Genomic DNA, 26,602 nt, shown 5'->3' with positions numbered 1-26,602 from the left:
TTTAAAGGTAAAATACAAATCCACATAAACTTATCTAAGTGAATCAGAAGATCTGGAAGACAACTAAACTGTGCACAGAGCTGGTAAGTCTGCTCTCAGTATTGTGTAAAGTGGGCTGTTTTAGAAGGACTACTTTGGTGTTTCACTAAAATCCCATTTCACATTTTGAGCTTTAAAGCAGAAAGGACCATGTTCTGAGATGATCAGAGTTCAGCTGCTCCCCACTATAACCCACCATCAAATAAGTGGCTGGAAGCTGCATCTACAGAGAAACCCTGGGCTGCTGTGTGCATTGATCCTACCAGTAAGCCTACCCCACCCACATCTCTCTCATCACAGTAACTCATGGTCTCAGGGCCGTCTTGGGTCATAAACCCCCGAAGTCGCCTTTTACTATTTTGTTCTAACTCATCTGTTCCCTTAAGGTAACTACACATCCATTTCTAGCATCCTAGGCCAAGCTCCCAGCATCCTTCACCTGGATTGACAAGCACAGCCAATCATCTTCCACCTCTTCTTCAATTCTCCAGATGCCAGGGTGATGCTTCCAAAATACAAGTATGATCCTGTCACTCCTCTGCTAAAAACTCCACAGGTAGTACACGGTCAGATCTCAAGATGACCCCCTCACCCTTTGATTCTGATGCTGCAGCCCTGATCACTGTAGACCTCCTGTTGCTGCAGGGCCTTTCCCCTGGCTGTTTGCTTTGCTTGGAGTATTCTTCCTTCTGATGTACCTGACTTGGCTTTGTTGTTTGGATCCTCATCTGTTTAAATAGCCCAGGCTGGCCAGAATTTAGAATTCTTCCATTTAGCCATTGTAGTGCCAGGAAGCTCAGTGCAACTCAGCTTTGAGTATTTTGTCAAGTATCTCACTGTGCTGCCTCTGTCTCCCTAGGCATTCTCTTTATTCAGCACTATATATATAATGTATAACCTCTTGGAAGAATGTCATTTATTTTGTTTAATGTTTCATTTCCCTATAAGAATGCAAACTATTCGCCAGGTATTGGTGGTGCATGCCTTTAATCCCAGCACTTGGGAGGCCGAGGCAGGCGGATCTCTGTGAGTTCGATGCCAGCCTGGTAGCCAGAGCGAGTGCCAGGATACGCTCCAAAGCTACACAGAGAAACCCTGTCTCGAAAAACCAAAAAAAAAAAAAAAAAAAAAAGCAAACTATTCAAAGAAAGTAATTTTGCTTTATTCACTGCTCTATCTCCCACTACCTAAAACACCTAAATGTTTGATGAGCAAATGAACATGACAAATGGCTGGATGTGAAATGGCTTATGAGCTGAGAGGTCTGGCTAGAAAAGGTATATTAAAGACAAAGTGGGATCATATGACAAAAAGCACCAGAACACGTAAGAGCAGAGAGCTACTGTGAAAAGCAACACCAAGGCCAGATAACTTCTCTTTCTAGTGGAACTCAAGGCTATAAGCCACTCGTAATCAGTTGATTTCAGATGAGTCTTTGGCATGTACAAAGAAAACAAATATTCCCAAGTCTGTCCAAGTGCCTTTATGCTCACCTTTACAAAGGCTGTAGATGTTCATCACATTTAAATACTTATGGTGCTTCTGAAAACGTTTACAGGAGAAAATATATAAAAATAAAATGTACAAAGTTCTTCATTAAAATAGTATGGGTGGTTGTGGTGCGCATCTTTAATCCTAGCACTCAGCAGGCAGAGGCAGGCAGATCTTTGTGAGTCTGAGTCCAACCTTGTCTACAGAGCAAGTCTTAGGACTGACTCCAAAGCTACACAGAAACCCTGTCTTGAAAAAACGAACAAACAAATATATAAAATAGTTATTTAATAAATCCATTAAAAGCAGAGCCAGGGACTGACGGGATCCCGACATGATGGGCTTTGGGCTTTTGAGGCAATCACATGACCATGCCCCAGTCTTCCCCAACAGTGAGATGGTAAAGACTCAGATGTGGTAAAGAAGCCACCCTTCAGCAACAACTTCTACTTGAGGTTTCAAAGTAACTGAGAGATGTCCATAACATAACTCTTCATTCTATTTGCCTTTTTTGGCCTTTGCTGTTTTTTCCTTTCTTTTTTTCACATGTTTAGGGATTTTATTTTTCCTCTTCTCTCTCTGGGCTTCCTTGACCATCTTTTTTCTTTCCTGTAAAGAGCAAACACACCCCCAACAAATTCCATTCATTCAGAGAATTCAGACTATTATTAGAACTAAATTAAGGTTCTTATGCTAACAGGTTAAAAGTAAATGTAGCATAAAAATAACAATTACAAGCCAGGCGTTGGTGAAGCACACCTTTAATCCCAGCACTTGGGAGGCAGAGGCAGGTGGATCTCTGTGAATTCAAGACCAGCCTGGACTACAAGAGCTAGTTCCAGGACAGCCTCCAAAGCCACAGAGAAACCCTGTCTCGGAAATAAATAAATAAATAAATAAATAACAATTACAGTTTGGTGAATCTTGGGGTAACAACTTTTTTTTGAGGCTCCCTCCATCTCACTCTTTTCCATCTCCACCCCAATATCCCTGCCTTCTTCCCTCCCTCAGGAGGGTCTTACTTTGCTGTCCAGACTGTTCTTAAACTCCTGAGGCTCAAATGACGAAGCAGCCACCCATGCCCCTCCACACCTCAGTTTCCCACATGCTAGGATAGGTATCTGTCTTCCTATGAGGGTTATTTTTCTGTCCATCCATCCCCTCTGCCCCCACCCAGACCCCAGCCCATCTATCACTGAACTACACCTTGACCCTTGAACTTTGCTGAAACTGCATATAGTCAAATCAATATCCCTGTATGTTACTTGATGTTTACAAGCTCCATATTTTAAGAGAAATAAAGACTAGAAAGAAAAAATATTTGCTCAGTGTCCTCAGTGAGACACTGAAGAAGCTACCAATAGCAGCCAAGTCTCTAATTTACTCCACAAGCAAGGTTCATATTTAGTTATGGAAACTACAATTAAAGGCACCACATCTTTAATCCCAGCACTCGGGAGGCAGAGGCAGGTGAATATCTGAGTTTGAGGACAGCCTGATTTGACTCGAGTTCCAGGATACCCAGGGCTATACATAGAAACCCTGTTTTGATAAACAAACACTAATAAAGGCATTATTGATGCTTCTGAGCCACCACGCTCAAGAGAAATAAAGATCTTGGCTAACCTTTTTATCAAGGTCAGGGTCAGCAGTGTGCTTTTTGCATCCGGCATTGTCTTCCTGCTCTTCAGAGTCTGTGTCAGAGCACTCAGAACTTCCAGAATCTTCTGAACCAAAACAGGTCTTTTCCTTAACTTCACTTTCTAGGAGTGCAGGGACCTTGAAGTTATTACAGAACCATGTTACTTATCTATTTGTTAGGCAGCATGCTACTGCCAGCATTTTATATCAGTATGCCAGGTACACTTTGAAGTCACGCACTGAAACATCAAAATAGCAGAATCAACATCAGGGAGAAAGACGGACAACATCCATTCACTCCGGTAGGACTCAAGAACATTCGTAAATAAAGGAACTAGCACAAGGTGTTCAATCTTTTGACACTGCAACATGACGCTGTCATCTACTAATGTGTGGGGCTACATTCACAGCTATCCTGGCACGCATGCGATCCACTGCTAAAGGCTGGGCACATGCCTGACTGCAGGGTTATATGGGTGACCTAAATCAACAATGCAAGTCTGCTGCTGCTTTCAGCAAGCCAGATGGCTAAGTTCAGATTTGGAAAGGATGTGAAATACAGAGGCAAATAATAGTAATAATAACAATGGTGATGATGATGATAACAACAATAATGAAAATCTATTTGGGTGACTTCACAACTGTTTTTCTATAAACCACATTACTAGCAATAAGTAATTTAATGAAATGAACAGTCAACCAAGACAAAGTTTCATTTTCCCTGAAATTTACCACATTTCTTTAACTTTGTTTTTCTTTTTCAAAACAGAATCTCACTACACAGTCCAGGCTGATCTTGAACTTTTCATTTTCTTTTCTTAAAGGTAAGCAGGTGAGTGATGGTAACTGAACTAGGTCCTCTGGAAGAGCAAGAGCTCTCAACTGCTGAGCCATCTCTCCAGCGCTGACATTTTTTAAAACTGATTGTAAAAACTCCCAAAAAGATTGTAAGCCTATGAGTAATACCCCAACCAAAGCAGGTCAGGATTAAAGACAAATATTTCACTTTTAACAGAAGAATTCAGGGACAGAAAAACAGGTTCATTTCCAAATTTAATTCTAATACTACTTTACAGTAAGTTTTATACCTTCTAAACATAGTTTCCACAGGCTGGCAAGATGGCTCATCAGACAGCCTGAGAATCTAAGTTGGATTCCAAAGACCTGGGAAGTGGAGAGAGCCATCAACTCCCGAAAATAGTCTTCTGGCTACCCACCATACATGTGGCACACTTATGAGTACATACACAAGAATAATAAATGTGCTGTAAAGCAATAGTAACACATGTTCTCCATACCTTCTGGACTCCTGACAAATCTTTTTTTAGTCCCGTGACCGTCTGGTATAGAATCTTGTAACAAAAAAGAAAAAGAATAAACATAAAAATTAACAATGATATGTACATACTACACCATTAAACACTGGACACAACACTGCCTCCTATGATTCTGAGAATGTACTCAAAACTGTGGTGATATCTTGTCTGTACAAATAAAGCCTGAAGATCAGAGGGTGGAGCTCGCCACTAGCTAACAGACAGACAGGAAGTGACATGGCTGGGTGCAGAGAGGCATGTATCAGGAGGAAACAGGAATTCCATCTCCTTTCCACTGGAAAGGCGGCTTTGGCTTGCTCCTTTTTCTCTCTGATCTCTCAGCATTTTCCCCTATATCTGACTCCCTACTTTTATTACTAAGACCTATTAGAACTCAAGTTACATAAAACCTATCACATAGTAACACAGAAACTAGGTTGCACCGTTCTTGTACGCCAGGTATGCATACCCAGGCCCAATACAATCAAAGCCTGATAGTTTTCAGGTTGCACCTGCAACCCACCAGGTGACAGCAAATACTAACTTTGAACTTTTTTTCAGTGAAATGCTACCCACTCCACAAACAGTGCTATTCTACTCTCATCAGTAGGTCTGCATGGCAAGAGTTGTAGTTATTACTAAAAGTGCTTTCAAGGGGCTGGAAATATGGCTCAGTGATTAACAGTGCAAGACGCTCGACCATGAAGACCAGAGTTAAGATCCCAGCACCTATATTCAATGGCTCAGAAAGTTCCAAGGGCCCCGCAGCCTCTTCTGGCATGAGAGCACATGCACAATGTGGACATGCAATCACACAGACACACAGAGTTCAACTTTTTAAGTGTGTTTAGGCCAGACAGCTAGCTCAGCAGGTAAAGGCATTTGCCATGAAAGCCTGCTACAATTCTCAGAAGCCAAACAAGGGTGGAGAGAAGTGACCACATAAAGCTGTCCTCTGGCCTTCCTATAGGCACCATGGCATGCATGCTCTCATGCACGCACCTAACACACACAGTAATATATTTTTAAATGCTTTTGCTTCATGATTGAAAATCTGGAGACTTATTTCTTCTGTCTTTATATAAAAACTTACATAAACAGCCACGGTTTTTCTACATGGCTGCAAAGTCTCAAGGGTTACAACAAGGGTCCAACAACAACAACAACAAAATATTTCAAGGGGACTGAAGAGATGCACAGGGGCTAAGAACTTGTTCTGCTTGTGCAGAGGACCCAAGTTTGGTTCCCAGTATCTGTGTGGGAAGGCTCGCAACCTCTCTTCACTCCAGCTCCAGGGGTCCTAACACCTCTGGCTTCCAAGGACACCCAAATTCACTCATGTGCACAGACCACCTCCCAAATACATACACACATAATCAAAAACAATGTAAATATATTTTAAACATCTCTTCAAATGTGTATGGAAATGAAGCATAGCTTATCAATCTATTACAAATATTTTTATCCTAGACTTCTTTGTGAATCTGCCTTTTTACCAATTATAGTTCTCTGAACACAGGCAAATGCATCACCCTTGCGCCCCCACCCCCAAATCCAGAAGTGTCCCCTTTACAGTTACCATGTATGGAGCTGACCACCTCACTAGCACAAGCCAGGAGTAAGCTCGGGACAGTTTCTTCTGTGAGAAGTAGCTCTGTAGACAAACCAAGCTACTCACATTATCTTGTTGAGTATTCAAAGCCATGTCTTCTTCCTTCAACCTCATCATTATATCCACATCTCTCTCATAATTTTTCACTTCATTCAAGGTTCTGGGAATATATGCTTGTTTGAACACCTAATAGAGGAAAGCAAAAATTAAACTGTTATTCCTATACTCTTCCATCCCTTCAGTATCCTTAGCTCTATCAATCATGCAGAAACCTTTATTAATCATCTCCAACATTTGTACCCATTGGTTTTGTGTCTGCTATGTGGTAAGCTAAAAACAATTAGGTAAGATAAAAATAAAATTTTACAACTGATTTAAGGAAGAAAAGAGTGTATTCCAGATGAGCCTTAGAATAACACTCCTCCCACACATCCTAATTTCAAAAAGCATCTTCCAAGGAGGAAGGATAAGATGAAGTTGCAAGAATTGCCTGCCTGTGAGCAACTGAACACACACATATTCTTACTATACAGGACATCACCACCCAGCTGCTACAAAACTTCTAAGCAGAATAAACTACAATTAAAACAATAATCAATATAGTATAATAAGCCTACTGGACTTTAATAAAGATGTCTTGACTTAAAGGACTAGTTTGATTTTATTTTTTTAACAAATTATCAATATATATAGTCTGTTATATTTATAAAATCAGTAATAGGTCATTTAAAAATTTATACTTGCAAATTAATAGTCTTTTCTCCTCGACTCACACACCCCATAAGCTCTTTCAAAATTTTACTAAACAATAGGCTAAGAGGTTCCTGAATACAACAATATAATTGAATGTAAATTATATGCCATTTACCTACCTATAAAATCAAGTTCATGCTTTACCAACAAAAATAAAAACATGGAAAACCCTGTAACACAAGAATTAGTTGGGAATGGTGGCACACACCTGTTATCCTGGCAGTCAGGCAGCTGAAGCAGAATGAGTGTGGGTTTGAGGCCAGCCTGTACTAAATATCAAGTTCTAGTACGGTCTGGTTTATCTGAAAAGACCCTGTCTCAAAACACATGAAGGAACACCCCACAGTTCTACAGCAAAACCCCCATGTATTCCCAAGACTGTGGAATCATAATAAACCCCACCTCTTCATCCACATGATCTTGGCTAGTCTTTTCCTCCTTGGTCCTTTGGGATGCTATTTCCATGGCCTTTGAGAGAAAGCAAAAAATTATTTTTACATTCACCCTAGAAAAGACACATTTTCTATTTTGTAATGAATTATTATTATTTTTTTTTATCTTAATAGGTGTCTTCACACTTCTCAAAGTACCTGCAGTGAGCTTCTACAATGTAGGTTGGCTCTCTACCAAAGACTTGTAAGTCATTTAAAAAGAAACAATAAACCCTTGTAGTCTCAAGTTATCTTTAGTCCCCTTCTTCAAGATCACCAGTGCGGTGCAGCTTAGTGGTGGAACAATGACGTAGACTATCCAAAGCACCACATCCCAGCATTGGCATCACTCACACCCATACCCAAATCATGGCCAAGACAACTAGGAAACAAGGCTTTTTTAAAAAACTTAAGCTATTAGCAAAAATCTTTATCAGAGAAAAACTGAGACCCAATAATGAACCATTTCTCCTTCTTTTTTCCTCCTATACTCCCGAAGTGCTGGCATTAAAGGTGTGCACCACCACGGATGGCACGAACCATTTCCTGATTCTTGAAAGTCAGTGAAATGAATCACTAATACTACTACACCAAGAAAACCCCTCGGGCAGTGACTGGAACAGAGGCAACCAAGACCCTATACAGGGTTCTTCTGACTTATAAAAGTTATCTAGTTAAAATACATACAAGGAGAGGGCCAGAGAGGTGGCTCAGTCACTAAGAGCATGTGCGGTACTTCTAGAGGACCAGAGTTCAATTCCTAATACCCACACTGGGGAGCTAACACTGCCTATTACACCAGCTACAGGGGCATCCAATGCCTCTGGCCTATACAAGCATCTACACACACATGCACATACCCACATGTATACATAATTAAAATAAAAATATATCTTTTAGAAATATATAGAGAAGGAAGGAACATTTATTCTGTTTTATTTTTAAATACAGACACTAGACTCAATACTCACAGTTTAGGAATAAAAATACTTTGATAGTTACTCAGTCAATACATGATTGGTGGTTTGAATTAAAAACGGACCCTATAAGCTTATAGGGAGTGGCATTATTTGAAAGGATTAGGACATGTGATCTTGTTGGAGTAGGTGTGGCATTACTGGAGGAAGTGTGTCTCTGCTTGTATTGCTTACAGGTTTCAGAAGCTCAAGTCGGGCCCAGTGTCACTCTTCCTGCCGCCTGCCAATCCAGATGTAGAACTCTTAGTTACCTCTCTAGTACCATGTCTGCCTGTGTGCATCCATGCTTCCCTCCATGAAGATAACGGACTAGTTGCCATGATCATGGTGTCTCTTCACAAAAATAGAAACCCTAACTAAGACAACATGTAATTACCTAATATATAATCAGGTACTGACAATATACAAATAAAATTTCTGTCCCTCAAGGATTCCTAATCTGCCAAACATGGTGGTGCACAGCTAAGGTCAGGCCAGCCAGGGCTACAGAGTAAGACCTTATCTCAAAGAAACAAACACTCCACAAAGAGACCAAACCAACCAACCAAATAAATGGCTGGAGATGTGCTCAATTGTTAAGAATACTGGCACAGCATGCACCAAGCCCTTGGTTTGATCCCAACACTGCATAAAGTAGGTGTAGTGGTGCACACTTAAAATCTCAGAACTCAGCCGGATGTTGGTGGCGCACGCCTTTAATCCCAGCACTCGGGAGGCAGAGGCAGGCAGATCTCTGTGAGTTTGAGACCAGCCTGGTCTACAAGAGCTAGTTCCAGGACAGCCTCCAAAGCCACAGAGAAACCCTGTCTCAAAAAACAAAAACAAAAACAAAAATCTCAGAACTCAGCAGAGGCAGCAGAATCAAACGTTTACATTCATCTGTGGTTATACACAGTTTGAGGCAGCCTGGGATACAAGAAACACTGACTCAATTTTTTTTCTTTTTTTAAGAGAAAACAAACCCCTGCAAACAGTGCTTCTCCTGAATTTTTCCTTGAGACAGTTTTCTGACCTGAGTTTCAAAATTTACCAGGCAGAGCAAGATGAACTAAAGCTAAGATGGAAAGACACTCTAGGGAAAAGGGAAACATGAAACGGAAACATGAGGAAGAGATCCTAAATGTCTACTTGACAGATGAGAATATAGACAAAATATGGTCCATACAAATGGACTATTATCTAGCCTTAAATAAGAAAGGAAATCCTGTCACACACTAGAACATAGATGAACACTGAGCAAGATGAGCAAAGTAAGCCAGCTACAAAGGACAAACAAGGAGCTGAGAGATGGCTCAATATAGTTAAGAGTGCTTGCATCTCTTCCAGAGGACCTGAGTTTGGTTCCCAACACACACTTCAGGTGGCTCATAAGCACCTGCAAGTCTAGCACCAGGTGATCTAATACTTTCTCCTGGCCTCCTTGGGCATCTTTACACACATAGGATACAGTCCCACAAACACACATATGTATACGTAAATAAAAAATAAAAATCACAGTATGTGGTTTTACTTATTAGCAGTACCAAGAATGACACCAGAACGGTAGTTCCCAGAACACTGTGGGGGTTAGTAAGTACAGTTTCATTCTTTGATGATTAAAAAAAAAATAAATTCTAAAGATAGAAAACTAATGGCTTGCACATTAACTTAAATGCATTTAGGGCTTAGTACTTAATGTCATGCATATTTTGCCACATACCCTAGCAGTTTTCTTACTAAACATTCATGGAAGTTGATAATCTCTGTAATCTTGAGAGAAGTCAAGAAACCTGGCTTTACTGGCATCTTTGCTACTTCTAATTTCACTGTGAAATAAGAAGTGCTAAGAGGTTATGGAAATGAATAATTACACTAAGCAACCCGAGTCCCACAGATGTGCACACAAAGGCAAGTCATACTTATTCCTCATCTCAGCCCATCTCACCTTTTCAAGATAACCATCCATGTTCTCAGGAGTGATGGAAGGATCCGTAACAAACTCGAAGAGCTCCCTAACAGTCATGACAGCCACAGCATGCTTGAAAAAGAAATCTGTCAAGAAAGAAGAACCTTAATGACAGTTCTACAAAGAGAATACTTACTACTCCTACTGGGAAACAGAAAAAGATATAAAAATGGAGCATCTCCAGCCAGTAGCACGGTCAGTGCTATGGATCAAATATAAGGTCTTCCATTTGAGAGGCAAACGAAGTGTTCTAATGCCAGACGACACTCCCACTCCAAGTGACAAGACCTTCCACATATGCATGCACAGACGCTGCCAGGAAATGCCACTCTCTGCTCACCATTGACGTTAGCACAGTCTTTTCTCAAAAACTCCAACGCGTGTGGGTGATCGTGCTCCACAGACTGAGAGACATCAATGATGTACACATCTCCACCATGGTACCTTGTGGACAACAAGCACAGAGGCTACATGTTACTGCTATAGTCTTGTTTGTTTGTTTTTAATCTATTTTGAAGCTGGAGGTGGTGACACACACTGGCAGGATTTGCTGAAGGAGGCAAAGACGGGAGGACCAGGCCAGAATTGAAGGCAAGTCTGGGCTCACACTTTTTTTAGCTGGTGTAGTGGCACACACCTTTAATCCCAGCACTCATGAGGCAAGGCAAGTAGACCTCTTTGAGGTCAGCCTGATCAAGTGAGTTCTAGTGCAACCAAGCTATGTAGACACTCTGTGTCTATGTTGTTTGTTTTGAATAGGGTCTCTCTATGTAGCACAGGCTAGCCTCAAACTCTTAATCTTCTTGCCTTCACTTCCTAAATGCAGCGATTACAGATAAGCCTATATCTGGCTTAAAAATTCCACTTTAGCCTGTTAGTGGTGGCATATGCCTTTAATCCCAGCATTTGGGAGGTAGAGGCAGGCGGATCTCTGAGAGTTCAAGGACAGCCTGGTCTCCAGAGCGAGTTCCAGGACAGGCTCCAAAGCTACAGAGAAACCCTGTCTCAGGAAAAAAAAAAAAAAAAAAAAAAGTCCACCTTAAGTAATTCATAAATGAGTACAGCAGATAAGAAAGGGTCATCTTGATTAATAAAAAGATGGAAAACTGAGAAAATTTCAAAGCCCATTAAGTCAGCTAAAAATGCATCCCTCCCCTGACACCTTGTGGTACTGGAGACAGAATCCAAAGCCTCACACATACTAGGCACTCGTTCTACCAACCAAGCTATAACCTCAGTCTTTCATTCACAATGGTCTCCTCTGTGACTAACATCACTGAAGGCAGTGACCACATCTTAATTCCTATCATGGGGAAGCCAACAGAACACAGCTGACTATGGATTTGGACAGAACTAATGGGAATTTCCCAGGAAACAAAGCACACTCACAGCATGTTGAATTCACTGAGATCCGCATGGACAAGTCTAGCGTCCTGATACATTGATCTCATGTACTGAATCACCTGCAGGTACAACTCCCGTGCCTTCGACTCTGACAACTGGACGTTTTTCAAAAGCGGTGCAGGCCTCAAGTAAAAAAAGAACAATAAAATTATCAAGATCAAGTTTTCTTGCCTCGTTCTATGGGTACATGGACCTCTTTTTTGTAATTTGTCATGTGAACTGACTATGGAATAACAGATGCCACTCCTAAATGCTGACGATTACAGGTACTTTCCAGCACTTTAATAAATTAAACAGTCCTCAAAATCAAGGCTAACTTTGTTACTCTGAAGCATGGTGAAGCTTCACAATGGTAAATCATAACAGTTAGGCCCTAACACAGCAGGAAAGACGCAGGAAAGGAACCAGGGGAGACACTTATCTAGTACATAGCTCACAGGACACAAAATAGTTTCACCATGAAATTCTCTGATCTCCACATACTTACATGTCATCCTTGCCAATGAAGCCCATGAGAAGAACATGACTTTTTAACCTGATTGGTTTTGGACATGGTATGTTTGCTGTTCTTAGCCTATGATGTAGACAAAAGGACAATTGGAGAGTCAAAAGAAATATAAACAAATTACAGCAGCTACAGACCATGGCATGAATACTGCTATTAGGAAACAGTACCAAGTCCTCTCAACTGTATTCCTATTTCATAAACCAGTGGTTTTAAGAGGCACTATCATGTAACACCAAGAACATCAAAACATTGATAAACTATTAAATCCCATAACCTGTGGCACTCAATCCACTTCCAGAGGTGTTAAACTGGGATGGGGGGGAGGGGTAATCTTAGAATTGATAAGACATAGCAACTATGTCAACAACTATCTTTTGAGTTTACTAATCTCAAAAATAAAATCACTGTACACACACCTAGTGGCTAGTTGGGCACAGGAAGATTTCAAAGGATTTCCAAACCAAATGGTACTGGCTTAATAGCAAATTATACTTATGGATATCACATAAAAAGTTAAAAGACACTGGAAAGGGGAAAGAAACCTCCACAAATTTTGAGAAAACTAGAAAACTAGGCACATGTCCTTTCTTTACAGTACATACAGCAAAATGACAAACTAGACTAAGAAAAGCAAGTTATTAGACAAAGAGCTTAAGGATCTGACAAAATTTAACTGAAACCCCTGTAATTTTTTTTTTAATGACAGCATTATCATCACCATGTCACGTACTACTGTCTAAAATCCTGTAAAAGTTTTATCTTCCTCAGAACAAATTCTACGTGTTTTCACATGGCTTCAGACTCAGCAAAATTCTTCTACTTAGTTAAGCATATGTAATGGAGCTACATGGTATAATGATGCCCCCTCTGTTTTAAAGGGCAGGGCACAGATAGACAGACACAGTTAAGAAAGTGACCCCGCCCCCCAACCCACACACCACCAGTTACCTGGATAAGTTCCTCATTTCCTTTTCTGCCCATGTCTTCACCATTTTTCTAGGGTTTCCCTTACAATAGCCACGGCGAAATCTAGAGTAAGAAAATATTTGTTACTTTAATCACTGCATTATACTATTTTAACACTTGAAAAAGGAATTCAAGAATCTGGACTCACCTAAATTCTCCAGTTACATACTTATCTCGATCTTTGAATACCAAAATAGAAGTTTTGTATATTTTGATTGCTCTGCTTTCTCCACTGGCTGTGGTAGCATAGTATACATTAGCCTATTTTAAGCAAAAACAAAGGAAATGAAGCATTAGTTAGTTAATTAGTTAAATAACTAATGCCAGTTTTCTAGTTGGTTCTAACCTTAAAAGTGAACTGAAACAACTTCTACATTGCTGTCATCTCTTGAAGGTGTGAATCAAAATGAAACATTGTATCATAATAAATACACCTCAAGCATAGGAATTCACATGCCACCCTGTTGTGTTCTGGTCAATGATGAGCCCTATATACCAGAGTGGTTCCATAAGATTGTATAACCTAAAGCCGGTTGTGGTGCTGCACACCTTTAATCCCAGCATTGGGGAGGCAGAGGCAGGAGGATCTCTGTGAGTTCGAGGCCAGCCTGGTCTTCAAAGAAAGTTCCAGGACAGTCTCCAAACCTACAGAGAAACCCTGTCTCCAAAAGCAAAACAAACAAACAAGTAAATAAATAAATAGAAAAAAGATTGTATCACCTATAGTGATGTCATATACATCTTGGTTTACACAAAACTGCTTAATGACTTGTTTCTCTGAATGTAGTCTATTGTTACATGAGGCATAATGTATATAGAAAAGTCCAATTTAAGTGGAATTGGTTTCACACATTTATCTTTAATGAAAATTTTCTTACATCTAATTAATTCCACAGAATAGTTGCTAATTGTGACAGTTTGAATGAACAATGTCCTCCATAGACTCATGGATCTGAACACCTGATTGCAATGGTGATGCTGTTCGTGGAGCGTACGGAACTTTTTTTAAAAGACTTTATTTATTTATTATGTATACAGTTATCTGTATACCATGCTTGCATACCAGATCTCATTACAGATGGTTATGAGCCACCATGTGGTTGCTGTGAATTGAACTCGGGTCCTCTGGGAGCAGTCAGTGCTCTTAATCTCTGAGCCATCTCTCCAGCCCCCGCTTATGGAACTTTTAAGAGGGCAGCATAAGACCGCTGGAGGAAGTAAGTTGCTGGAGGCAGGCTTTGACGATTAGCAGCCTGGGTCCCTTCTAGTTTACTCTCTCTGCTTCCTGTTTGCTGCTTGCCACTATGGACTCTAACCCTCTGGAACCCTAAAACAAAATAAACTTCCTCCCTTAAGCTGTTCTTGGTTATGTATTTTATCATAGCAAGAGAAGAGTAACTAATACAGTTTTTTTTTTTTTTCTAAAGTCACACCAACCTTTTTCTAGACTTACAAATAAACGAACAAGACAGACTAGCTCATAGAAGTGAATCAACAACCCTCATTCATTAACAGTAATTTTAAATTGGGACTCAGGACTACTGTACCATTTGAAAATAGAAGCTCACTGCTGGGCACACAGACTCAGTGATATAATAAAGTGATCAGGATAAGGTACATACAATTTCATATCAACTAACTATCAAGCAACATAATTAACAATGTCTAGAAACACTGTTAATAAACTATCCAGTGTGTGTAGCCTTCTTTCTTTTTTGAGACAGGGTTTCACTATGTAGATCCAACTGGCCTGGAATTTGGTATGTAGACCATGCTGGCCTGGAACTCACAGAGACATACCTGCCTCTGCTTCCTGAGTAATGAGATTAAAGGTGTGTGTCACAACGCCCAGCTTTCTTTTCTTTATAAAGGCACAAATTATAAAGTGCCTTACTTTTCTTTGTTATTTGAAATAAGAAAACTAACATGAAAACACTGCCATCCCAACAAAAGCTCACTTCTTTTCCAGTGCTAATGCAGCCATGAATTTCTGCTATGTCTTCCTTATGCAACATTTTGAATAAAATCATCCTTGTCCTGGGATCCAAAACCTAAAAAGAAATGCTTTGTGTTTAAGTACAATCATGAAAACAGACAAAATAAATTACAGGGCAATAAAAGTAAATACCCAGAGTGATCAAGATGGCTCAGTGTAAAGAGGTGCTTGCCACCCAAACACACCCATGTAAAGGTGGATGGATGGAACCAACCCCATGAAGTTATCCTACGACCTCCACACAGGCACCATTGCACAGGTATTGCCTCCCCCATCATGCATACACACACGTTTTAGTTTGGTTTTTTTGCTGTGATAAACACCATGACCAAAACAACTTGGGGAGAAAAAGGTTTATCTCATCTTACACTTCCAGCAAACCACCACTGAGCAAAGTCAGGGCAGGAGCTCAATGTAGGAACTGAGGCAGAAACCATGGAGGAAAGCTGCTGTCTGGCTTGCTGACTGCTCAGCTTGCTTGTTTACACAACTCAGGATTACGTGTTCAGAGGTGGCACCATCCCCAGTGGGCTGGCACACAGACTTGCCTACAAAGTCAACCTGATGGAGGCAATTCCTCACTGGAGGTTCCCTTTTCTCAGGTGACTCTAGTTTGTAGCAAGTGAACAACAACAAAAACTAACCAGTACAACATACAATAATAAGCTAACATTATAAATAAGCTCTTTCATGTCCAATGATTCATCAATTCCACAAACTGGTTCTAGACTGTAGGTCAGCTTGGGGGTACAGGAAAGAGGGGTGTTTAAATCTTAAGTCAAGAACTATAGGTGACAAAGTTGCTATTTCAAATTGTGGAATTGTTCATATACATATGGGTAGAGGAGAGCCCAAGTAGGCAGCAACAATAATAACCTAAACCTTTTTAAAAAATCATTTTCTTCACATCAAAAATATGTATCAGATGATATACACCTTTAATCCCAGCACTCAGGAGACAAAAGGCAAGCCTATCTCTGTGGTCTAAACAGCAAGTTTCAGCCCAGCAAGGACTACTGAGAGCATCCCCCCCCCCTCTCTCTCTCTCTCTCTCACACACACACACACACACACACACACACACACACACACACACACACACACACACAGCAAACTTCAATCACATCCTGCTGCCTGTAAGAAATTCGGGGCTAGCACCCCACCCGCTCCAAAGAATAAAGCACATGTAAGAAAGAGGTCTCTAGTTAGAAATTTCCCTTTCCCCTCATCTATATGTAACCCAGGTACATGGCAGGTAGGTACTCAACCTATTTCATGGCAGATATTCAATTTATTTAATGGGAAAGAAAATAAATAGACTTCAAAAAACTCTAGTCTGATAATCTCTATAATCTCTGCTTTCCCAGCTTCTGAGAAGGGGGAAGCAGTGCATAGTAGTAGCTTCAAGTATACAAGGACCATGGCTCTACCTTACCTACTGTGGTCCTATTATACAGCAAAATGCTAATCACTGAACTTCAAACTGTTTACTCAGGAGCAATTTTAGGTGAGATCAACACCAAGCAAAAGGAAGCTAAAAACAAGGCACAATTCAGAGAACAAAGGAATGCTAATTTCACACAAGACCATGCAGCATGTCAAGCATACCTGTTCTACAGTTGCTCTGTCAGCCTTATCTTTAACTCGATACCTAAGCAAAAACAAAGATATTGAAAACTCACCAAGAAGCCAGAATGAGACTTCTAAATGTACACAATTCAGTGACAATTCTTTTTTGGGGGGGGAGGGAGGGGGGGGTCGAGACAGGGTTTCTCTGTGGCTTTGGAGTCTGTCCTGGAACTAGCTCTTGTAGACCAGGCTGGTCTCAAACTCAGAGATCAGCCTGCCTCTGCCTCCCAAGTGCTGGGATTAAAGGCATGTGCCACCAACACCCAGCTCTGTGACAATTCTTAAGGAATTTTTCTTAAGGATTTTTCATCCTAATTTGACATAGACTCTTCACTCAGTAAAACTCAATTTCTCCGTGCATGCAAGTCTATTCTTAGCAGGCATGTCCAATCTTTTATTTCTTTTCATTTTAAAGTTTTCATTTTTTCCATTTATTATTCTTATGTTTAAAGTGTAGATAAGAGACTGCCATCCTGCACATGTGGATCAGAAGACAAGTTTTGGGAGTTGGTTCCCTCCTTCCACCATCAGGGATCAAACTCTGGTTGTGAGCTTGCATGACAAGCACTTTTGCTGCTCCCTCGCCCCACTATCTCCCAGGACCCCTCTTGGTATTTCCCCAGGACATGTAACCTACAACGCTCACTTGAGAGCCATGCAATCAAGAAACTACAGAAACAACAAACCTCATGTTTTAAGTAAGTTTGTAATTTTCTGTTGGGCCACGGTGCTTATCCTCAGTCACATGCACTCACACATGAGCCCACAGGTTGGATATGCCTACTAGGGAGGTGCGAGTGCACATGCTCACACGCACCTGTGTGTGTGTGTGTGTGTGTGTGTGTGTGTGTGTGTGTGTGTAAATTATATAATACATTTCACATATGCATACAGAGGGAAGGAAGAGAGGGAACGTGGAGAGAGGAGGAAACGAGGGGAAGAAAGAAAAAGAGGAAGAGGGAATAAGAATGTGTGTGTAAGAGAAAGTCCTTCTATGTTCTTAAGGTATTAAATAAAAGACCAACTGGAATACAGTGACAAGGGAAATACTCATTGTGTTCATACTGTCCTTTAACTCTTTAAAGATTCTACTAGTAAAGAACTGCTCATTTATTTATAATGCTGCTTTTTTTTAGAATTTTATCTCAAAATTATCTTCAAAGGCAGACAGACTCTTGATTTGCTTCAGCGCATATATGAGATAACTCAATCCAACACACTAACCTAAACTAACAAGAGTTCAAATACAAGGAGGAAGACAGGCAGGTCAGTGAAATACCAAGTGACTAAGGTGTTACTCAGAAAGCAATCAGCTCTGTGGACACGGCAATGAACCATGGCACTAAAACATGATTTTCTTGTTCAGTTTTAACACTGCTACTGGACTAATGTTATTTTCTATATTGCAATGATCATGCCAGTTATTAGCACAAGAGAGAAGTCAGCCAGGTCTTAGTCTAAACTGGAATCTACAAACACTTATCCTTATGAAAACACTTTTATAGACTCCATATGACTGTACTTTTACTACGTGAAATTCATTTACTATTTAGATTTACAAAAGCACACACTACGCTAATAAACACCCTTTGCAGAACAATTCTTCTACTCAGTCAGGAAATTGGTCTGCACCAACCACGCTTTATAATGAAAACATTACTTACGATTCTGCTTCTTTTTGTCTAGATTTTACGGTGACTTTATTTATGACAGAATCAGTAACATTCAGTTTATCTAAAAATACAGAAACTCACAATGTAAACAATACAAAAGACAAAGACACTAACAGTCTCTGAAAGGATACTTCCCCCTTCTGTAGTTTTAAAATTTTACTTATAAGGCAAGTAACAAATTAAGATATTGTCTTACCTATAGTGCTCTTTTAGCACTATAGGTAAGATTTTTGAGCCAGAATTCTAAAATTCTAGGTGAATACTCAAAAACATTGGATCTACATATTAAATTCTCAGATACTTACTATTTTGTACAATATAGATAACACAAGTGTCTGAATTCAAAGTTTAACTCTGCAAACTCAAGTTAGAGGTATATCATGAAGACTGTGAAATACTTACATACATTAGTTTGATATGTATGGGCAGCATACTCTCTAAAGCTACAGTTTAGAGAGTCAAGACAGTGCAAGGAGAAGATGACAGCCTTCCATTTTTAAAGAAGTATAGTTCAAACTAGGACTGGATTTCAACTAAACCATTAACATCATCATAAAGTGTCTAACCAAACAAAATAGCACGTTTAACTGTTTTAATACAAAATCCAATGCAGAACAGATAAGAATTGAAATGAGTATCTGAAACTTCATATTCCCACAACAGATGAAGAGAACTAAGAAAGTATGAATTAAAACAACACTAAGTTACTTTTCTTCATTCAGCTCTATCACTGAGTCAAATACATTTACTTCTTGAACCAACAAAAACACCTAACATTTCAGCATTTGGAAGAATCTCTTCACAGTCCAGTTAGGCCATGTTTTTTGTTTGTTTTTTCAAGAGAGGGTTTCTCTGTCCCTGACTGTCCTGGAGCTCACTCTTTAGTGAGTATATCATGATTAATAAAAACCCAGAGACAGATATTGGGGTTCAGCTGAAGACAGAAAAGCAAAGCAGTCAAGCCATCAGAGAGCTCTTACCTCTCCCAAGGCTGGGGAAGGGATCCTGTACTCAATGTGGCTGGAGACTAATTACCAGAATCTGAGTCCCTGCTCCTATTTTAGATGCCTCTCTAGTGCTGGGATTAAAGGCATGAGCTGTTTCTCTTTTAGACTGATTCACTCTCATGTGGCCTAGAGTAGTCTTGGTCTCACAGAGATCCATTTGCCTCTGTCTCCTGAGTCCTGGGATTAAAGCTGTGCACCACCACTGCCTAGCTTCTATGGCCAGTTTTGCATGCTGATCTCCAGGCAAGCTTTATTAGATCATATACAATGTATCCCCACAGGCTGGTCTCAAACTCAGTGCCCAGCTAGGCAATGTATCTTTAAAAAACTTACTTAGAGCCTGGTGGTGGTTCACGCCTTTAATGCCAGCACTCAGGAGTCAGAGGCACTCTGATCTCTGTGAGTTTGAGACCAACCTGGTCTACAAAAGCTAGTTCCAAGACACCCTCCAAAGCCACAGAGAAACCCTGTCTCAAAAAACCAAAAATAAATAAATAAATAAATAAACTTACTTAGATTGATTTTATTTTCAAATTTTCGCAAGGACTTGTCAATTGGAGTAGACATTTTGGTTGAACTGCAGTTAGAAGTCTGGGGATTTGCCTAAAAGATATTAGTTTAAAAAAGGATTAGTTGTAAATTCAAGTCTAAGGTTCATAATTACATTCTTTTTCCCCCAGGTTTTTTTTTTTTTTTTTTTTTAAATGTTTTGGGAGAGGGGCACCACACATATGGAGGTCAGAGGAGAACTTTTAAGAGGTGATTTTCTTCTTCCACCCTGGTGGTCCCAGGAATTTAACTCAGGCTGTCAGGCTTGACACCAAGTACATTTATTTACCTGCTGAACCATCTCCCCTGCCCCCATTCAGTTAGTTATGAAAGCATCATTACATGCAGGAGCACAATACAAAACTTTTTTTTTCCTTTTTAAGGTTTTTACGGCTGGAGAGATGGCTCAGTAATTAAGAGCACTGGCTGCTCTTCCAGAATGGGTTCAGTTTCCAGTACCCATGTGGCAGCTCACAACCGTCCATAATAACTTCAGTTTAGGGGATCCTCAGGCATTTCATGGACTGCACGCACATGGTGTACAGATATCTATGCAGACAAAATACCCATACATATAAAAAGAATAAAAGAGAAAAAAGGCGTTTCTAAGAGAAGAAGGTTACTGACTAGAACACAGATCACATGTTATTTACTTCCCTTCAATATATCTTGTTATTATGAATTATGTTAGATTTTTTGTTATTTAACTGGTTTACAGGTTTGATACTTGAGAACATTCATTTACCTTCAAAGTATTTAATACAGAGCTAAGGCTAACATTAAATTTATTCTAGCATTATTTTAAGCCTGACACCTCAAGAAAGGAAAAGGGAAGAGAGAACCTGAGGCTCAGCACTTAGATTGGTGCTCTGGACAACCTTAAATGACACCAAGGAGAAGCAGAAACAATATGTAAAACTCAAAGAGACTGCAGCATAGAAAAAAAGGGCTCTGAATAATTGTTGATCCAGTCTTCTTGTATCTCAGCATGAAACTCAAGGCTGGGTTGTCCTACTTGTAAAAAGCTTAAAAAGATTTTCTATTAAATTTAATGTAAATTTTTTTAGATTTAGTTATCTAATTTTATATGTATGAATGTCTCACCTGTATGTATGCATATGCATCTCATGGTGTCTGGTGCCCATAGAGACCAGAAGACGGCATTGGATCCCCCAGAACTGGAGTTACTGATGGTTGTGAGCTGCCATGTAGGTTGTGGGAATTGAACCCAGGTCCTTTGCAAGAGCAACAAGTGCTTTAAACCACTAAGCCATCTCTTTAACTTCAGCCCCTTTAACTTTTAAAATAACTTTTGGCCTTGGGATATATATCAGCTCTATGTAGTATTTTTAAAAAAATTCAGTGGCATATATCTATGATTCCAGCACCAGGGAGGCTGAGAGAGGAGGCTTTCTGGAAGCCACTGGCCAGTGGCTAGCAACATGGTGAACTTCAGGTTCAGTGAGATGCTGTGCCTCAAAAGAGAAGGTAGAGAGGACTGGATGAGGACAGCAGATATGAGGACTGGAATAGGATCTCAGCACCCACTTAAGAAGCTGGGGGGGTTCCCAAAAACATCTGTAACTCAAGCTCCCAGGGTCTGTTACTCATTCTACTTCCCCCCATATGCACAGAGGTCTGTGAACACACATGTGCACACAGACACACACACAAAGAAAAGATAAAGTGGAGAACTAATGAGGAAGATACCTGACACCCCTCCCCCCCATGCATGCAAAACACACACACACACACACACACACACACACACACACACACACACACACACACACACACACACACACACGGACATACCTGCCGGTTACTGCCTCCATTCCAGGTAGAACTCTTGGTGAGTTTTCCGGTTGTATCATCCCAGAACCAATCACTGTCATAGTCATAGTTGTCTTCCTCCTCAATCTCACCTTCACTCTGTACCTCTGTCACATCATTCTGAGGGTTTTTAAGTAGGATATCGTCTTTTGCTTGAATTGACTTCACGTTTGTGCTTTCACTAGACAAAAGAATGTTCTGGCATGTTTATACATCCTCTAGGGGGAAAAAGCATACACACATACAATCCTAAAGATTCCCTTACTTTCTGGGTGGTGGTGTGATCACCTTTGATCCCAGCACTTGGGAGGCAGAGGCAGGCAGATCTATGTGAGTTCAAGGCCAGCCTGATCTACAGAGCAAGCTTCAGGACAGCCAGGGCTACACAGAGAAACCCTGAATCAAAAAACAAAAACAAAAAGATTCCCTTACCTTTCCCAATCTGTTCCATCTACTTTTTTTCTTTTTTGTTTTGGTGAGATAGGGTTTCTCTGTGTAGACCAGCTGTCCTGAAACTCACTTTGTAGACCAGGCTGGCCTCAGACTCACAGAGATCTGCTTGTCTCTGCCTCCTGAGTGCTGGAATTAAAGGAGTGTATCACCACAACTGGTGCCAGGTTCGATTTTTTATAAAACTTTGTGCATCCCAAACAAAACACATCTACCACCAAATTCAATCATTGTTGCCAGCTTTGACCTTTCATACAAAGAACAGGCTGGTAGTCATATAAAACAACTAATAATATGTACTACTTAAAAAGACATAATGCCTGATTCAGCCTCACACAATAATACAACAGGAACAATTCCAACATTAGCATGGGTTCTCCACCAAGGATGACATGCAAATAAATCGGTGAAGTGGTATGCCCATTCCTTTCTTCTTTTTTTAAAGACAGTGTCTGTCTCACCATGTAGCCATGGCCTGGAACTTGCTATGCAGACCAGCCTGGGCTTGAACTCAAAGATCCACCTTCCATTGCCTTCCCGGTGCTGGAATTAAAGATGTTCGTCACCTCACCTGACCATAAAAATAGCCACCCCCCACCCCAGTTCTGAGGACTGAACCCTTTCTAGGCAAGCACTCTATCACAGAGCTAAATGCCCAGCCTTTCCTTCCCTTTTAGAGACAGAGTCTCACTGTGTGGCTCTGACTGTGCTGAAATGAACTATGTAGATAGGGCTGGCCTTGAATTCACAGAGATCTGCTGCCTCTGCTTTCAGACTGCTGGGACTGAAGGCCTGTGCCACCACAGCTGGCCCCTGTATTTAAATAAGTAAATAAAGTTATCAACTCCAATTTATTAATTGGCTACAGCTCACAGGACTTCAAACGCTTATGGGTATGAGTAGGAAGAAGAGAGACAATTGCTAAATAACTGCTACTTACTAGGACGTCATTTAAGTATAATACATAAATTACTCCCTCACTTACAAATCTAATGACCTAGAGTGGTAGGTTAAAGTTACAACTATGTGAACAATCCTGGTGTCCTCAGTCTCCACTGGTCAGTCCTCTGCGGTGAGAATGTCTTGTACAGAAAGCGCTGCAAGCCTCTGCCTACCTACCAGATGCCATGAGCAAACTCCACCCCAGGCCAGGTGTGATATATAAAAATGGGTCTGAGAGTGCCACGTCTCTTTGGTGCAATGGCAAAATCCCATCCAGGAGAGGAGCACTGGTTTATCCTCACAGCGTCCTGTGTGCATGGGGACAGTGGGCAAACAGTACACTGGCATTACCATTACACCCTGTTCCCTCTTCCCACTTACTTTTCAGCAACAATTCCTATGAGAGGACCTGGAACCGGAAGACTGGAGATCTCTCTCGTTTCTCTTGCTAATCCCCACTCATCCTCTACTAACTTACTATATGCTCCTATTTACTCATTTCTCCTTTGCACTATTCACCATTGAACTGTAATACCAATAACCTGCCTCATTATTAGTATCAACTTCCCCTAGCAAAAGACAACCCTTTTATCAATACCAACATTTCCCTAACACTAGATTTGGCACACAGCATAGTCAATATATTTATCAATACCACTATTAATTGATAATATCATCTGCATGACATAAAGTACACAAATTTCTTTGTTGTTTCAAAATGACTATATTAATTGTCTTTTCTTCTCAATGGGAAGTTTTCCATCACTGCTTTCATCAGACCTCCCATCTAATTTAACCACAAAGTCTCAACATCATTCCACGATCATAGAGCCATCATGTTTACACCTGGCTTGGTTTGTTTGTTTTGGGTTTTCGAGACAGGGTTTCTCTGTGTATCTTTGGAGTCTGTCCTGGAACTCACTCTGTAGACCAGACTGGCCTCGAACTCACAGAGATCCACCTGCCTCAGCCTCAGCCGTGCTGGGATTAAAGGTGTGTGCCACCACCGTGCCAGCTGTTTGTGTGTTTTAATTGGTTCTCTGTTCCACTCTTACTCTCCAAGAACATCTTCTACGTAACTGACCAGTCCTTTAATCCATAAATCCAATGACTCCCTGTATCTACTAAAAGCCTTCCTTTAGCCTTTTAAGACCTGCGTTGGTAGCGAACGTCTTTAATCCCAGCACTCGGAAGGCAGAGGCAGGCGGATCTCTGTGAGTTCGCCTGGTCTCCAGAGTGAGTGCCAGGGCAGGCTCCAAAGCTACACAGAGAAACCCTGTCTCGAAAAATCAAAAATCAAAAGTAAGAAAAAAGACCTGTAACAGGATATTTACTCCTCTCAGCCACTTCAGCCAATTAGAATCCACTACAGGGCCTTCACCTGTCCACTTGGTCACAAATGTTGTTTCTCCCCTGCATCTTCTAGACATTTAATCTGGACTTTTTGTGGCTTTAGTACTGGAGACGGAATCAGAGCCCTGTCTAGTTAGGCGAGCGTTCCCCCAAGCTTTTAAATCTGGCTCTTTCCTGCTCAATGCGCCCATTTAAACTATCGGCATCTGCTCTCCTTTCCAAATAGGCAGTAGAGACTCGGTTCGCCTTGTTCACCACTATCTCCAGTGGGAGTAAAAACATGCTGGATGTATGTGGGGCGGGAGAAAGTCCTGCGTTTCTCAATTGTCCTCAATTGCTAATCATGCTGGGAACCCAGACTCCTTGAGCAGCAGCTTTCACGACCTGCCCAGGACAGGCCGCGAGGAAACCACAGTCCAAACCAGTCAGGTGTCAGCTCCCCGAGAGGACCGCGGAGTCCGAGCCGTCCGTGTGTGGTCTCCGGCCGCCTACCTGTCTGAGGAGTCCGCGTCGTCGAACTGCCCGGGGACCACCGCGACCATCCTATCCCGACTGCAGTCCATGACAGGTGGGGTGAGGCCTCGCGGAAGCGACGGCTTTTCACCCAACCGCGAACCCAACCGCGTCCCCGCGATTTCCGTCTCACAAAAATCGCTGGGCAACCGCCAGGCCCAAAGCAGCAACCAGGCGCCGCAGAGTATTCAGCACACACGATTTCTGCAAAGACGCCACCCACAGACCGGAAGAGCAATGTCGGAAGTGTGCCACCCGCAGTTCCGCCCCGTGCCCTAAGGCTCGCCCGGAACTGGCGCGCTACGGTGGCTGGGAAGGGCCAATCCGCGCTGTGAAGTGGGCGTGTTGCGTTGATGGCGGGACGGGACGGGTGGTGTCGGTTCTGCCCCCATCCTTTCGTTCTTGCTCCGCCGCGGTGTTCCCGCCTCACAGAGTCAGGCTTCTTATCCCCCGGCTGCTCTTGAAGACTTGCGTCCTTTGGCCTCCTTCCTCCGGACTCCAGTGAGGTCCAGAGGACGTCACACTGGGACGTTCGAGTTCTCGGCGACACAGCCAGGGGAAGACGGCCTCTGCGGGGACGGTTGGAAGGTGTCCTTCCTCCCGCGGTCCTGGCGTGCCGAGGAGACCCGGAATCCTTAGCCTGGGTCCCAGAAACTCTATGGATCATGGAAGTGAGCACACTTTTGCGCCCTAGAAGCGTTGGTGCGTTGTTTTGGGATGCAAATGAGACAACTGGTTTTTTTCATTTTTTTTTTTTTTTTTAAAATTGGTGTGCCGGGCTTTGGTGGCGCACGCCTTTAATCCCAGCACTCGGGATGGAGGCAGAGGCAGGCGGATCTCTGAGTTCGAGGCCAGCCTGGTCTCCAAAGCGAGTGCCAGGATAGGCTCCAAAGCTACACAGAGAAACCCTGTCTCGAAAAAAAAAAAAGGAAAGAAAGATGTAAATAATCTCCTTGCCAGTCAATAATAATATGTAAATGGAAAATTAGTAACACCCTTGGAGTAACAGTGAAGACTAAACAGTAAACTGATAATGATGAATTATGAGAAAGCAAATGCAAAGACTAACTAAACACCATAGAAAATTTAAAACCAGATGGATGTTGTGCTGGCTTTTGTCAGCCTGATACAAACTGGAGTCATCCGGGAAAAGGAAACCTCATTTGTGGAGTTGCCTCCATCAGAAATGGCTACGTGGTCATTTCTGTGAGGCATTTCTTAATTCTTGGTGTTGGAGGGTCCAACCCACTGTGGTCTTTGCCATCCCTGAGCTGGTGGGCCTGGGCTGTGAAGAAAAAAAACAAAAGACAGCTGACCAAAACAGTAAGCAGCACTCCTCCCTGTTCCTCCTCTGCTCCTGCTCACACTTCTGCGCTGAGTTCCCATAGTGATGGACTGTGAACCTCACTAGGAGCCAAACAAACCCTTCCAAGTCATTTTTGGTTGTGGTGTTTAGTCACAGCGACAGAAAGCGAACTAATGATTCTAGAAGAAGCACAGGCTTGGGGAGGTGGCTGGGACGGTAGAAGGCAACCCTTTGTAGGGAAACGGATCTGATCTGCTAGAACAGGGAG

General features: G+C 41.6%; 1 protein-coding gene across 3 annotated transcripts in view; it reads right to left on the bottom strand.

Moving 5' to 3' along the window:
* Nucleotides 1–1,801: 1,801 nt before the first annotated feature.
* Riok1 (RIO kinase 1) overlaps nt 1,802–26,602 on the bottom strand; it is a 67,441-nt gene continuing 42,640 nt past the window's right edge. The window contains exons 1-17 of one of the 3 annotated variants that reach the window (XM_027410378.2): nt 25,008–25,237; nt 21,753–21,951; nt 19,901–19,991; nt 18,373–18,442; nt 16,688–16,730; nt 15,042–15,134; nt 13,232–13,344; nt 13,066–13,146; nt 12,097–12,183; nt 11,595–11,732; nt 10,546–10,649; nt 10,185–10,291; nt 7,255–7,320; nt 6,166–6,285; nt 4,470–4,523; nt 3,157–3,309; nt 1,802–2,139 (exon numbers count right to left, since the gene is read on the bottom strand). In XM_027410378.2, the coding sequence (XP_027266179.1) occupies nt 2,029–2,139; nt 3,157–3,309; nt 4,470–4,523; nt 6,166–6,285; nt 7,255–7,320; nt 10,185–10,291; nt 10,546–10,649; nt 11,595–11,732; nt 12,097–12,183; nt 13,066–13,146; nt 13,232–13,344; nt 15,042–15,134; nt 16,688–16,730; nt 18,373–18,442; nt 19,901–19,991; nt 21,753–21,951; nt 25,008–25,078 (1,701 nt within the window). In that variant the 5' untranslated portion in view covers nt 25,079–25,237 and the 3' untranslated portion in view covers nt 1,802–2,028. Of the gene's footprint in view, nt 2,140–3,156; nt 3,310–4,469; nt 4,524–6,165; nt 6,286–7,254; nt 7,321–10,184; nt 10,292–10,545; nt 10,650–11,594; nt 11,733–12,096; nt 12,184–13,065; nt 13,147–13,231; nt 13,345–15,041; nt 15,135–16,687; nt 16,731–18,372; nt 18,443–19,900; nt 19,992–21,752; nt 21,952–22,202; nt 22,328–25,007; nt 25,238–26,602 lie in introns of those variants that run through there. The other 2 variants (XM_027410380.2, XM_027410379.2) reach the window with 2 other exon arrangements.

The sequence above is a fragment of the Cricetulus griseus genome, chromosome 3 (assembly GCF_003668045.3).
Source record: "Cricetulus griseus strain 17A/GY chromosome 3, alternate assembly CriGri-PICRH-1.0, whole genome shotgun sequence".
NCBI classification, from domain to species: domain Eukaryota; kingdom Metazoa; phylum Chordata; class Mammalia; order Rodentia; family Cricetidae; genus Cricetulus; species Cricetulus griseus.
Note: the sequence above shows the minus strand (reverse complement) of the source record. Positions and strands in the feature narration are given on the sequence as shown.